General features: G+C 52.9%; 1 protein-coding gene across 1 annotated transcript; it reads right to left on the bottom strand.

Moving 5' to 3' along the window:
- Positions 1 to 267: 267 nt before the first annotated feature.
- Positions 268 to 1,278, bottom strand: LOC136475458 (mitogen-activated protein kinase kinase 9-like). The gene has a single exon (XM_066472931.1). The coding sequence runs from the start codon at positions 1,276 to 1,278 to the stop codon at positions 268 to 270; it is 1,011 nt and encodes a 336-aa protein (XP_066329028.1).
- Positions 1,279 to 15,379: the final 14,101 nt, after the last annotated feature.

Genomic DNA, 15,379 nt, shown 5'->3' with positions numbered 1-15,379 from the left:
TACATTCCTATGTGATATCTAATCCAGATCCTAACTATGTGCAGCATGATAACTATTAACTAAGCTCTCTAGTCAGATTATTGTACAAATTTACAACTAAGTCTACAGTAGCATGTACAGGTCTAACAAAATTGTTCTTATCTATATGCATGGCGCCGGCAACCAGGTACTCCGTAGATGATTGCGCGATAGCCGCTAGATGAGCTTGCTAGGACGCGTGATCGACGATGCCTCGCGCACGACGACGGCCTCGCCGCCGGGGACCAGCTAGGCCTCGGCGACCAGCCCTTGGAGCGCGCACCTCGACGCCAGCACGTCCCTCCCGGCGACGAACGGGTGGGCAAGAAGCTCCGCCACGGACGCCCTCCTGCAGTAGTCTTTCTGCAGGCACGCAGCGATGAAGCTCCGGAGCTCCGGTGACGCCACGCCGTCGGGAAGCACAGGCGGCTCGCCGAAGCAGATGGCGCACATGAGCGCCGCCCAGTTCGGTTGCTGCTCAGCAGGGAGCAGGGGGTAGCGGCCCATGAGCAGCTCCAGGACAGTGACCCCGAGGCTCCACACGTCGGCGGCGCAGGGGTCGTAGTGCCCGCCGTGCGCCTCCGGGTCGAAGCGCTCCGGGCTCATGTACGCGGCGGTGCCCACGTACGACGTGCAGTGGTCGCCGGCGCGGGGGAGCACCCTGGCGATGCCGAAGTCGGCGACCTTGATCTCCCCGGCCGTGGTGGCGAGGAGGTTCGCGGGCTTGATGTCGAGGTGCACGATGCGGCGGGCGTGGAGGTAGGCCAGCCCGGAGAGCGCCTGCGCCGCCACCTCGGCGAGCGCCGCCTCCGCGAACGCCCCGCGCCGGGTCCTGACCGCGTCGAGCGACCCGCCGTCCGCCAGCTCAAGGAGCAGGGCCACGTCGCCGGAGCTGGCCGCCGGCAAGACGGAGTGGCACCGGACGACGAACGGAGAGGCGGTGCGGCCCAGGATGTCAGCCTCGGCGGCGGCGGCGGCGTCGCCCTGGTGCAGGACCTTGAGCGCGTAGAGCGCGCACGTCTCGCGGTGGCGCACCTTGTACACGGTGCCGCCGTTCCCGCGTCCCAGGACGGCGAGCCTGTCGAAGTCGGAGAGGCGGAACTGGCTCGACCGGGCGAGCGGTGTCGAGGCGGACTGCGGCGCGGCAACCACCGGAGGAGGGTTGGCGTGCCGGAAGGACGGCTCCTGGACGGCGGGACGGGAGGGGACGTTCAGCGAGAGGTGGAGTGGCGGAAGCCTCTTCGCTCTTGCCAAAGCCATGGTCGAGCTTAACCAAGTGTTTACTCGCTAACTTCTACAAGCAACTACCTGTACCTAGTGTCCTAGTGTTTGATTAGAACTAAAAAAGCTACACTTGAGAGCTGAGCGATCTGATCATTAGCTGGCTGCTTATTTATACATCTGTCGCTTTGAGTCATTTGTATCTGTATGTGTTGCTTTCACCCAGTCATACTCAAACTGTGATGTGATGTACTGATGTGTAATTCCCTTGAATGAGATCTATAAGGAGATGTTTCCATCAGACTAAGCCTGCGTTTGTTCTTGGTGGACAATAGTTGAAAACAGCCAGTTTCCTGAATTTGTGGACTCTGGTTCGCCAGGGAGGGCCACGGTGGCTGGATTTGCTTTGTGAAGACTCTTGCCACGAGTATCTCCCATGGAATATAATAAAACCGTCACCTGCTTAATTAATTAATCTGCAGAGATAGGGGCCGCCCATCAGAGATTAACAAGCATTTTTAACGAAATGGCGTGTGAGAACGTGACAGACCAAAATACAAAACTAGGCAAAAGAATATTGAGGTGTACCGGCGCCAATTGTCATGTTAGGCGTTTATTAGAACAAAAGCGAGAGAGATGAGAGCTCAGTCCGTGTGTGAAAATGGCCATGTCAACACAACACCACCAACGAGTCAAGCAAGCGGTTCTCGTATCAGGTAGCGACGTCTTTAGCTGAAGGAATGTTGGGCAACGTGTGTGATCAGCCGTGCCCCATGTTAGACTAGCCAAATCACCACGCCGTAACACTTCAGGTGCGACCATTGTTTGGCAGCCGCCCATGCGGATGCGATGCATTGCATGATCCTTTTAGTCCTGCTTGTATGGCACTTAAGGTTCAACAAACATTAGTTGCTTCAATAAAACTCATGGCTCACGCCAAAGGAAGTTAACTGCGCTGCCCGTTTTTCTTGCTAGTTGAACTAAATCCGCGTCCAAAGAAACTCACAGCAGAGAGATAGGACCCGTTTCGGCGAGCTGAAGCTCGAAAAACCATTCCATTTATAGCTTAGTTTAAAAATGAGAAAATTCCCAATTTGACACTAAAGAAACTTGTGCTTCCCTATTTAGCACTGGAACTTGAAATCTTCCCTATTTAACACCGGTTTTATCTTCTTCTGTGCCTTATTTGTCATTGTTGTCAGTTTAAGTCTATAACAGAGTTAAGTGTAAGGCAAAAAGGACCATTCTACCCTTGTTTGTTGTTTTTAAATTCTTTCTTTATATGTTAGAAAACGCGGTTCATGATTAGTTAATCACTGAAACTAGCTAAGAGACATAACATCCATGCCTCCAACATATTTCATAACGCTTGTCTGACATTTTGTCGAACACAAGACAACCAAATGCAAGAAAGGCAAGCAACCTCACCGGTACAGGACCTACCTGGAACATTCTATGTCGGTGTAGAATGTGACCAACTAGTAAATATTTGTAGTTTTGCCATACGTTGTGATCGGAGGTGGCTTAGCACTCAATGACACAGGGTTTATACTAGTTCGGACAACGTGCACTACGTCCAGTTTGAGTCGGTCAGTGACTTTATTCTTGAGCCCAGGTGCTCGAAGTTTGCAGTGGGGTTACAAACGAGAAGGAGAAAGATGGGGTGTACAAGAGGTCCGATCGGCTCCGGTCGGAAAAGCCAAGAGCGACAGGAGCTACGCTATGAGCTAAGTGTTCAAACGTGTGCTTGGGGTGCGAACCCCGCGATTCTGTGGTTGTGAGCTAGTAAACTTGATCGGTGCTTGTTATCTTCAAGAAGGGCTCTCTTTTTTTTTGAGGAGGCGCATCCCCTTTTATAAATAAAAGGATGGCTTTACAAGTGAGAGAATGATGGTACGTATGCTACCGAGCCTTGTTGCCCACGTCTATCGAGCCTTGTCGCCCACGCCGGCGGATACAAGATAATGATATGCGCCTACAACACTGTTGATGTCACTATAGAATGTCAGATGCATGCGGGAGGTCGTGCTGCCTTCTTCAGGGATGGTAGACGTCGGTACCTGTAAATACTGTTTGATGCCTAGAGGCATGTGAGGAATCTCACCACGTTCATCCGGTAAGGTAAATCTCGACGCCCATAACGCTATTGATGCCTAGAGGTACGTGGGGGGGGGCCTTACCGTATGAGAGTTTTAGCGGTGCCTATAATACTATAGAGGGAGATGCCGACGCCTACAATACTATTTGTGTCAGGATGGCTGCAGAGTACTGTTCCATGCAGGGTATGGTCACTGGTACAGTGGTTTTTACTTATGAGCCTTGCCTTGCTTTTCTCCGCACGTCTCCTGGTTCCTACCGAGCGGGTGTCCCCTGTCGAATGGCTCCAGTCGGCTCTGAGTGCGCCGGTCGAAGAAGAGCGGTGAGCAGGGTTCCTGCGATCCCTGGTCGGAGATGCGGGGTCAGAGTTGGAAGTAGTGTTTTGGGCTAGGCCTTTCGATCGGAGAGGCCATCCGGTGGCGGCTGGAGTCAAAGCGAACGCTCCGGTCGGAGAGGTGAGCCAAAGCAGCCGACGAGCGGGCACTGTTCCTCTTTGGCTAGACCTTTCAGTCGGTGACTGGGCCACCCTTCCGGTCTATCGTTTTAGACTATTGGGCCGGCCCACGAGTTACGTGCTGTCGGCTCGGGCCGAGCCTTGGCGTGGAAGCTGGTCCCTAAGGGACCCCAGGTTTATGAACCCGACAGGAGCCCCCGAGCCCATGGGTGATTTGGGCAGAATCGTCTGGGGGATTTTTGTCTTACTGGCAGGTGCGCGCGAGCGCACCCGCGGGTGTAGCCCCCGAGCCCCCAGGCGGTTCAGGCAGAATCGTCTGTGGGGTTTCCTATGTTATCAGTGGGGGAGTTTTTATTTTGAGACGGAGTTCTATCGCCCGAGGCGTCGTTGTACAGCCGAGGCGGTTTTTAGTTGTTTTGAGAGATTGGGTGAGAGGGAGCTTGTGGATCTTGGCGTCGGTGCGCGCCGTGGGATCGAGCGAGGGAGTCAGTCAAGGGTTTTGGATGAGACAGAGCTCACTGATCCTGGCGTCGATGCGCACCGTGGGATCGGGCGAGGTAGTTAGTTTTGGACGAGACATAGCTCACTGATCCTGGCGTCGATGCGCGCCATGGAATCGGGTGAGGCAGTTAGTTTTGGATAAGACAGAGCTCACTAATCCTGTCGTCGATGCACGCCGTGAGATCGAGCGAGGGAGTCAGTCTTGGATGAGACAAAGCTCACTGATCCTGGCGTCGATGCGCGCCGTGGGATCGAGCGAGTTGGAGTCAGCCTTGGACGAGATAGAGCTCACTGATGCTGGCGTCAATGCGCGTCGTGGGATCGAGCGAGTCGGAGTCGTGTCTTGGACGAGACAGAGCTCACTGATGCTAGCATCGATGCACGCCGTGGGATCGAGCAAGTCGGAGTCATGTCTTGGACGAGACAGAGCTCACTGATGCTGGCATCGATGCACGCCGTGGGATCGAGCGAGTTCAGAGTCATGTCTTTGGACAAGACAAGCTCACTGATGCTGGCGTTGATGCGCACTGTGGGATCGAGCGAGAGAGTCAGTCTTGGATGAGACAAAGCTCACTAATCCTGGCATTGATGCACGCTGTGGGATCGAGTGAGTCAGACTCATGGGGCAAGATCAGGGTCATAGACCTGGGTGTTTGGAGTGTAGTCGGAAGCGTAGCCGGAAGGGGCGAGATCGGGGTCGTAAACCTAGGTTTTTGGAGCATAGTTGGAAGCATAGCCGGATAGGGCGAGATTGGGGTCGTAAACCCAAGTTTTTGGAGTGTAGTCGGAAGCGTAGCCGGATGGGGCGAGATCGGGGTCGCAAACCCAGGTTTTTGGAGCGTAGTTAGAAGGGGTGAGTTCGGGGTCGTAGTCCTAGGCTTTTTGTCTTGAGCCCCCAGCCCTGTTGGGCCTTAGTAGGGGTCAGTGTGAGTTGTGTGCATTACCCCATCCTTGGTTCCTCACAACCGGAGGGGCTGAGTTTTGTCGCTTGTCCTGATCGCTCGGGCTCGAGTGATGCGCTCAGTGAGTTCGCTAATGGGTGTGATCGAGTGGAATCCGGGTCCATCGTTCATGATAAGGTCAGCATAGCCCTCTTGTGACATTCCACTGCTCCTTTACCTGCAACCCAACAGATGCCTGGGTCATTTCGGAGACCGACCCGGGTGGCCTAACGGCCTCCCCTCGATGGAGATTCTATGGGTTTGGTGAGAGGTTCAGGATTGAACGAGAAGGTTAAGATGACCCGGTCTGTTAGACCATGCGAGGGCCGCACAGGGCTCATCTATGTTTTTCTCCCCTGGCTCTGTTGGTTGCTCATGTCGAATGAGGCAACCGCCACTTTGTGACGCAACACGAAACGTTGTGATGCATTTCGCTGCACGTGCGATGCTTAGTTCCCGAGCCCCCCAAGCGGTTTAGGGCCCGAATCCGAATCATCCGGGAGGTTCGGGCGTATGGAATGAATGCGCATATGGATGTATGAAATGATTGTAAGGAAATAGAGGGGGTTGATAGTGCTCACCTTGATGGCTTAAGTGACGGGGTTCGGAGAGCTTTAGTTGGAAATGTCCGACCAGGACCTACGCTCGTCAATCGTGGGTGAGCCCTTGTGTGAACAGTTTTTGTATTAATGAACACATGCTCACCTTGATGACCTGAGTGACGGGGTTCGAAGAGCTTTAGTCAGAAATGTTCGACCGAGACCTGCGCTCGTCAATCGTGGGTGAGCCCTTGTGTGAACAGTTTTTGTATTAATGAACACATGCTCACCTTGATGACCTGAGTGACGGGGTTTAGAGAGCTTCAGTCAGAAATGTCCGACCAGGACCTGCGCTCGTCAATCGTGGGTGAGCCCTTGTGTGAACAGTTTTTGTATTAATGAACACATGCTCACCTTGATGACCTGAGTGATGGGGTTTGGAGAGCTTCAGTCGGAAATGTCCGACCGGGACCTGCGCTCGTCAATTGTGGGTGAGCCCTTGTGTGAATAGTTTTTTGTATTAATGAATACATGCTCACCTTGATGACCTGAGTGATGGGGTTCGGAGAGCTTCAGTCGGAAATGTCCGATCAGGACCTACGCTCATCAATCGTGGGTGAGCCCTTGTGTGAACAGTTTTTGTATTAATAAACACATGCTCACCTTGATGACCTGAGTGACGGGGTTCGGAGAGCTTCAGTCGGAAATGTCGGACCGGGACCTGCGCTCATCGGTCGTGGGTGTGCCCTTGTGTGAACAGTTTTTGTATTAATGAACACATCAGTCCTGTTCTCTGTGATAGAATCACTATCTGTTTTTTATTTTTATCCTGACGTAGCTATTATTTTTATCCTTTCTTTTTCGCACATGCCCGTTAGTTCCTTAGGCTGTAGCTTTTTTAAGAGCCTGGGCATGGTCCACGGGGCTCGGCTGCTCGTAGCCGTAGGTCATGGTGGGGTGCGTTCGGTTAGAAGTAAGAACAAAGTTACATAGGGCAGTTTAAAGGAAAGGAAAAGTGTTTCCATTCGGGGGGAAATTTGTTTACCATGTGATAATAAAAATAGAGGTAATATTCGGTATTATGCCCTATGTAGCCTCCGAGTGACTTGGGCTGCAACTGTTCGGGCTAGGGCGCTTTTTAGGAGTAAGTGTTGACTTAAAAAAGCGGTAATACCAAATTTTTAGGGGAAAAACGACGTAGCTGTTCAATATTCCAAGTGTTGGTGAGAGCGTTGCCGTTGTCGTCCTCTAGTCGGTAGGTGCCCGGTCGGATTACTTCAGTCACCGTATAGGGTCCTTCCTATGGTGGAGAGAGTTTGTGTTTTTCCTTTGTTGATTGGGTCCTTTGGAGTACGAGGTCACCAACTTCGAGGATTCTCCCCCTGATCTTTCTTTCGTGGTACCTGCAGAGAGTTTGCTATGGAGGTGAGTTTCGCGGACTTGTCTTTGACCTCTGAATCTTTTGTTGGTTGCCTTAGCATGTTTGTTTTTCATAGAGACTGAAGGGGACATCGTCCTGCAAGTCCTGCTTTCTCTGAACAGAGCATGCCTAGATGGCCGAGCTCGAGCGTCAGCTAGCGTTCGCCCATCGTGAGTCCTAGGACTAGCCGGCTGAGGCGATCACGGCATGGGTGGAGGGGCAACGTGTAGCCGAGCGGGCGACTGCCGCCGAGCAAGGGCTCGAGGCGGTGAAGGCCCATCAGGCGGAGACCGAGGTGGGGTTATGGACATCCTTGGTGAACACCATGGCAGCGTTGCAAGAGTCCTTGGCGGCCCTTGAGCCAGAGCGGGCTGCTTTGGTGTCGGCGCAGAACGCCCTAGAGTCAGCATGGAAGGCCCTAGAGGTGGAGCAGAAGGCCCGGTCGGAGGCGGACCAGGAGGTGCTCGTGCTCTGAGGCTGGGTGATGGGGATGGAGGACACGAGTGCCTGGCTATGTAGGCAGGCGGCCCGGCAGGCAGAGGATCTCTCCATCCTTGAGAACTTCTGCATCGGTATGTGCTTTTTCTGTTCTTCGCTGTTGGTTTTTTCCTCCAGCCTGTTTCTGAGCTTGTCGCTCTTTTCTCAGAGCTGGGTGGAAAGGTGAAGACGCTGGAGTAGAACCTAGAGACGATCAAGGTGACCCTCAGTCGGAATGTGGAGGAACTAGCCAAGTCCCGTGAAGAGCGACGTGCTCTCGAGGGGGATCTTGACCAGATCCGCAACGTTGCCTAGCTTATCGTCTTGGATGTCTTTGGGTTGGCACCTAGTACTAGCGCGCCCGCAGTCTAGCTAGCGGAGGTCCCGAATGCGGTTCGGGACCTTATCAAGAGTGGGTTGTTCTATGGGGCATCGGGGGTGCTGACTTTGGTGGCGAAGCACCATCCGAACCTAGACTTCACTACCATCTACAGCGGGTATGCTGAAAGCTTGAGCATGGAGGACATCCAGTCGATCGGGGAGGGCTTGCTACCACACGCAAGGTTGGTGGCGGAGCAAGTCTCTGCCTAGTGGGTGATGGACGTCCGCCATGAAGATATGGCCAGAAGCATGCGTGGGGAAAACGCTGCCCAGCCTGCAGACGGTGTGGAGCCTGGGTCAGAGGTGAACGTCGCCCCGACCCTGACCGAGCCGAACGTCGTGCCACCAGGGAGTGAGCAGCCCGCGCCCTCATCGGTCGTATCGTCAGTAGATGTCGCTGGGCTAGTCCAATAGCTTGCAAAATATAAGTAATTTAGTGAAGGTAGAAGTTTAAGTTTGTGGAGAAGCCCCTGTGTAAATATTACTATGTGCTTAATGACTACCGTCGGTTTTTTTCTGTGATGGAATTGTTCCGTTCAGGGGAGCCTGTTCTCTTTCGTTCCTTAGTTTTCCCTTAGCATAATTTTGTTTTTTATTCTTTCTTTCTCATACTTGCCCGTTTGTCCTATAGGCCATGACCTTAGGAGCCCAGGGCGTGGCCCGCGAGGCTCGGCTGCTCGTAACCGTAGGGAAAGGCGGGATGCGATCGGTTGGAATGTTTTTAAAGCAAAGCTACGTAAAGCAAAACTAAGGAATAAACTATCCCATTGGTTGGGTAGGAAGGAATTTCACCATATGTAAACAAAACAAGGAGGTAGTCATTAAGCATAATGATAGTAGTGTACTCTAGTGGAGCCCCCGAGCGCCCCGGGCCAAAAAGTGTTCGGGTCAGGGTGCTTTTGCAGGAGCATATACTAAGTAAACAATGGTAAGATTAAAGCTTAGGAAAAATGACATAGCTATTCCATTAGTTCGGAGAGATGAGCGTCGTTGTCGTCCTTCAGTCGGTACGCGTCTGGTCGGATCACTTCATCCTTTAGTCGTCCGGATCCTAGCCTGCTACGCCCCCTTTCTTGGTTGCTGCTTCCTTCGGCCTGTCGGCCTGCCGTAGAAGGTGTTTGAGGAGCTAACAGTCCTTGTAGAGGTGTTTTACGGGGTAGTCGTGGTTGGTGCATGGGCTCTCCATGAGCTCGTGGAAGTGGTCGAAAGGGTCCTGCTGGGGCTGCGTGCCCGCATGATCAGCCGTGGCGACCAACGTGGAGTTGGTCGATCGGCGGCGATTCTTTCTGTTCTTTTTCCCCCTCTGCGTGGAGGGGTCTTTGTCCTGATCCTGGCGCTTGGCTTTGCCCTTGACCCGGCCTCCGTTAGAGCACGGCGAGAGCGGCGTTTGTTGGGGGTTTTGGACAAGGGTCCGTGGTCCTGGGGCATCAGGGCTAGGACTCCAGTCGCTGCTACGTGTGTCTTGGTTTGGTTTGAGCCATGTGAATATAGGCGGTCGGTGTAGAGCGGTCGCTAAGTCAAGACGAGGTGCCAGTGCGGCCTCCTGTGCCGCACTCAGCGATTGTAGCGGCGATCAGGTGGAGCGACCCATCTGCCGTGTTCTCGTTCCCCTAGCAGAGAACGTGGACGCGTGTCAGCGTTGTGGAGCACTCCGCTTGTTGAATGGCAGCGGTCTCCACTAGTGCCCAGAGGTTCTGGTGGATCGCCTGTTTATGAGGGTCGTTCGGCTTAGACAGGCCGCGTAGAAGCATTGTCGCAGTGGCGATGTTCTGGTTCGCCCAAGCGAAGTGCGGGGGATCGTTCCCCCTGTCCATGGTGTTGTGCTAGACCTGATGGGTGCGCTCCTAGGCGCCGCTCGTCGGTCTATGCGCGCGGGGCATAGTGTGGTGCACCGGGCATGCCGGCGCAGTTGGTGGCTGATGCAGCCACCGTTGTCGTAGTTCCTCCCTGTGCTCAAGTGTGAGCTCGGGGGTCATCACATGAGGGTCCGAAGAGGTGTGAGTCCGTGAGGACTCTGCTTCCACCGGTGGGTGTCCCGGAGGGTCCGCCATGGCACACCCCCGAGACAGACGGTGGCTAGGTGCTATGTCACTGATACTAGAGCCGTCACTCTCGCCATCGTCATCCATGAGGTCGAGGAAATAGGTGGGAGCATAGCTCGCCATTCCCATGAATTCGGATGCGAGAGGGGGCAGCACAGGCATCCTTTGGAGCCCTCGGGCGTATGTATCCATAGAAGACGTGAGGCCATAGGGGAACTGGTCGTACGGCGGTTGCGTTGGGGACAACAGGGTTTCGCCGGGGAATCGGTGGAAGATAGAGAATAGTAAGTAAATAACAGCGTGTATATTACTCACAGTGGGGTTTGAGCAGAGAGTTTGCTCGGAAAGAAGCGCAAACGCTGCGTCGTCAAAGTCATGCATCCCAGAGTTGATGGAGGGCGCCCCTCCGACGGGTGCCGGGACGTGAGCCTCCTCGTGGAGGTGTAGCATGCCGAGCCGGCCAGCGACGACGTCCAGGCTTCCGAAGAGGAAGGCCTGGGATGGCTCGAAGATGGGTGGAACCTGCATCCTAGCGGGTGAGAGTGCAGGAAACTCCAGCGAGCCAAAGCAAATCGTATCGCCCCGAGACCGCCATGGTGAGGGTGGTAGAAAAGTGGGCCATCCGATGACCAAAAAGTGTTGAACGTACAACGTCTTCCCCACGGACGACGCCAACTGTTGGTGCAGAATGTGACCAACTAGTAAATATTTGTAGTTTCACCATACGTTGTGATCGGAGGTGGCCTAGCACTCAATGACACAAGGTTTATACTAGTTCAGGCAATGTGCCCTACGTCCAGTTTGGGTCGGTTAGTGACTTTATTCTTGAGCCTAGGTGCTCGAAGTTTGCAGTGGGGTTACAAACGAGAAGGAGAAAGATGGGGTGTACAAGAGGTCTGGTCGGCTCTGGTCAGAAGAGCCAAGAGCGACAGGAGCTACGCTATGAGCTAAGTGTTCAAGCGTGTGCTTGGGGTGCGAACCCGGCGGTTCTGTGGTTGTGAGCTAGTGAACTTGATCGGTGCTTGTTATCTTTAAGAAGGCTCTCCTTTTTTGGAGGAGGCGCATCCCCTTTTATAGATAAAAGGGATGGCTTTATAAGTGAGAGGATGAGGGTACGTATGCTACCGAGCCTTGTTGCCCACGCCTACCGAGCCTTGTTGCCCACGCCTACCGAGCCTTGTTGCCCACGTCGGTGGGTACAAGATAATGGTAGGCGCCTACAACACTGTTGATGTCACTGTAGAATGTTAGATGTATGTGGGACGTCATGCTGCCTTCTTCAGGGATGGTAGATGTCGGTACCTGCAAATACTATTTGATGCCTAGAGGCATGTGAGGAGTCTCACCACGTTCACCCGGTATGGTAAATCCTAGCGCCCATAACGCTACTGATGCCCAGAGGCATGTGGGGGGGGGGCCTTACCGTATGGGAGTTTTAGCGGCGCCTACAATACTGTTTGTGTTAGGGTGGCTGCAGAGTACTATTCCATGTAGGGTATGGTCCCTGGTATAGTGGTTTTGACTTGTGAGCCTTGCCTTGCTTTTCTCCGCACGTCTCCTGGTTCCTACCGAGCGGGCGTCCCCGGTTGGATGGCTCTAGTCAGCTCTGAGTGCGTCGGTCAGAGAAGAGCGGTGAGCAAGGTTCCTGTGATCCCCGGTCGGAGACACGGGGTCGAAGTCAGAAGTAGTGTTTTGGGCTAGGCCTTCTGATCGGAGAGGCCATCCGGTGGCGGCTAGAGTCAAAGCGAACGCTCCGGTCGGAGAGGTGGGCCGAAGCTGCCGATGAGCGGGCGCTGTTCCTCTTTGGCCAGACCTTTCGGTCGGTGACTGGGCCACCCTTCCGGCCTATCGTTTTAGACTATTGGGATAGCCCACGAGTTACGTGTTGTCGGCTCGGGCTGACCTTGGCGTGGAAGCCAGTCCCTGAGGGACCCTAGGTTTATGAACCTAACATTCTATAAACTAGATTTCATGCCAGGAAATAGACAAAAAAACACAAATGGGAGGAAGAAGCAGACAATGAGAAGCATAAGGTTGTGCTGCTATTGCACGTTAGGAGGCAGCGACCACAAGTGCCACGGCCGCAGCGCTAACTAGGGGGTCCCAAGGCAGGCTGTAGTGCAACGTCTTCACCGTCGCAATGGCCGGTAGCGCTAGTGGCTGCCGCACAGTTGCACGAGGCCCGCCCATCGGCCATCACCAGCTATGGCATGCTATCAAAGCTCGGCCGTGGGCCACCCACAGATAAGACCAACATTGCCCCTTGCACCATGCCCATATGACCAGGGGCGACCTCGCCGCGCGTGCCACACGTAGCTGTGTCCTATTGTAGCCAACGCCGGAGGCTGCCCTTACCACCCAAGCCCTCGAACCCACCTATGGCGGCACACCCTGCGCTGCACACGTAGGCGGTCTGCCCCGCATCAGGGCTCCAAAGTTGGTCGGGCCCCGAGCCTAGCACTATGAGCCCGCCCTCCACGGCCGTGTCAAATAAGGCACGAAAAATAAAACTGATGTTAGATAAGAAAGATTTTAGTTTTTAGTGTCAAATAGGGAAGGACGTTTATTTAGTGTCAGATAAAAAAATCTCTTTAAAAATACTCAAATTGCAGACTTGACATAAAAGGTGAGTACAATATATGTGTGGTCCTCGAAGTTTTATTATGATATCATCGAGGTCTTCAAACCTTCAAAGTACATTTTTGTTTTCCCAAACTTGTCCTAGGATGTAATATAAGATTTAAACTGTTAAAATGTAACTTTAAATCCATTAACTCGTTACAAGTGTCATGTAGGTCCAAATGGATCATGACCAACCCTGTCTCCCAATGTGGCATGCCATAGTGAATCCCTTGGACCTATATCCAGACAAGCATAGGTTTGACATCAATCTCTAGCGCTCTATTTCTATGCCTCATGCATCTCTCTTCGCACTCTAATCCAGGACGACATTGCATCATGTCGCAATCTCCATCCGTCTTCTCCCTACATCTTCCACCTTGAAGACAGCGATGTCCTTTGGAGATGGCAATGTGTAAGGATCGAACGGCCCTGAGAGGGTGAACTAAGACTTTAAAAATTCATCACGGCGAATCTTAGCCTATTAGCCTATTGAAATTATCACTCCCCACCTATGGTCATAACCTAAGAACTAGAAAGATTCATACTAACAAGTTATTAGAGCTATCAAGCTAAACATGTCCATAGTAAACAACACACCAAGATAGGGGCCTTCGTTGCATAATTAAGCCCTAAAGCTAAGCATACTCTGGCATGCAATCCAGCCACAAAAAAACTCTGGCATGCAATCCTAGTCTGTCTTAGTTTGTTGGTTGTCCGGTGCTTTTATCTCCTACTTGTCGGACCATTTAGTGCATTCGTTTGCGTAGTTCCTTCACACAAAGTCACTGACCAGACACCAACTCTTCTACTTGGTGTGTGCTTTTACTTCATAGCTGGATTGTCCATTGTGTTCAAACTCCGCTGCTTTCTCCTCTAACTTCTTCACATAAACACTATTTGAGGCGAAACTTGTTCTGCTGGATTCCTTGCAACATAACCTAGTTCTCTAGACCATTTGTTCATCAAGATTGCATCACTATGCACACTTGAATATCTGGTCAATCAATTTCGTACTTGACTCCCCTTTTTGGCAATCTTAACTCTTGAGAGGTCTTCAATCCTTAAGTATTTGCTTGCAACACTTGACTCCTTCACGATCCATTTGATCTTGAATCCCTGATTGCTTCGCTTGACTACTTTAATTGAATTCTTTGGCCCCGTTCGCTAGTCTAAAACTTAACTGAAACTGGCTGAAAACGCTGTTCTGGCTGAATTGTTGTGAGAGAAAAATATGGTTCCGGCTGAAAAAAGAAGCCGAACAAGCGTGAATATGGGTTAAGCCGAATAGGGCCACTGTTCAATCTTGAGTTCTATGATCGTCTTGTCATTAACAACTAGGGATGTCTCCATTCTTCAAGCATTCCTTTTTTTGATTCGTGACGAGGGACAATAGACAAAGGTATGGACGCTGTAAGTAGTAGTAGAGATTAGATTTGCATTCTTCGTAGTTGTCACGATCTACTCGGTTGTACTTATTTGTGTGTAGGAACTTGTATAATCCCTGGAGAGCCTCTGCAACAAAAAATTGTGAAAGCACAAGCTGTGACAAATAGATTTGGTGCTGTGTAGTTTAGCATCTAGAAGATCGAGTGGTCTGTTTGTGTATTCCAGTACGTTACGGTAAACTACTCCCTCCGTCTAGTAAAAGTGTTGTTGTAGGATTCAAATGGTGTCCCATAGAAAGAGTCGTTTTAGGCTAGGGGCCCATCTACTGCACCATCCACTAGCCCCTGCTCCCTACACTAGAGGTCATCATTCATCGCTCCCTCCCACCCCACCTCGTCCTCTCCTTCACCTCGCAGAGTCCCAGTCACATCGCTGCACGTGCGGAGCAGACCGAGGCGGCACAACCTTGGGCGCGAGGTCACCGGAAGGAGCAGGCGCATCCGCCCTCTTCTTCCCCTTCGATGACGCCCTCTCGCCTCTCCGCCTACGCCATCCTTCCTCTTCTCTTGCATTGGCAAGGTGAGTGTAGGGCTCGGCGGCTGCGGCACTGACGCTGCAAAAGGCCTACGGCGAGGGCGGGGCTGCTCCTCGGAGAGGCCATCGACAAGAGCGGGCGTGGCCCCCGCGCCGTCTGGATCCACCGTCGTCTGGTGGTGGCATAGATGGGCCCACCTACTCCACTAGCGCACAGGCGGCGAGGACGTGTGGAGGCGAAGGTCAGCGAGGGCCCGCTCACGCGATAAGGTGGAGGCATGCTCGCCGGTCGTCTGATCACGACCGGGTCACCGAGGTCCGCCCATCACTAGCACAGCGGCGCTGGAAGAGCTCTTTGGCGAGAGTGAGGATAGTCGCGGGCTCCACGCCAGGCTCCTCTGTCTCCATCTTGACCAGGCACCTCCTCTTCATATCGAGAGCGAGGACAGTCGCGGGCTCCTTCGAGGTCGTCGGTGCTGGGAGATGCCCCACGGCAAGAGAGGCCACCGTTGAGAGAGTGCGTCTGGATCTGGATATCTACTCTGATAAGCATGTTGAGCTCTAAAATGACTCTTTTATTGGGGAGATTTAACTTTTTACCATTATAAGAATCGCCACCTCCTGAGATCTCACTTCAACGGATGGCAATACGATTTTAGCATGCAACGGAGAGAAGAGATACAGAAATGCCACATTTGCACTCATGGCACGACAGCGCGTGAGTCGACGTCAGATCCGAGGTAGCA

The sequence above is a fragment of the Miscanthus floridulus genome, chromosome 1 (genome assembly GCF_019320115.1).
Source record: "Miscanthus floridulus cultivar M001 chromosome 1, ASM1932011v1, whole genome shotgun sequence".
NCBI classification, from domain to species: domain Eukaryota; kingdom Viridiplantae; phylum Streptophyta; class Magnoliopsida; order Poales; family Poaceae; genus Miscanthus; species Miscanthus floridulus.
This window is presented reverse-complemented; position numbering and strand designations above follow the sequence as displayed.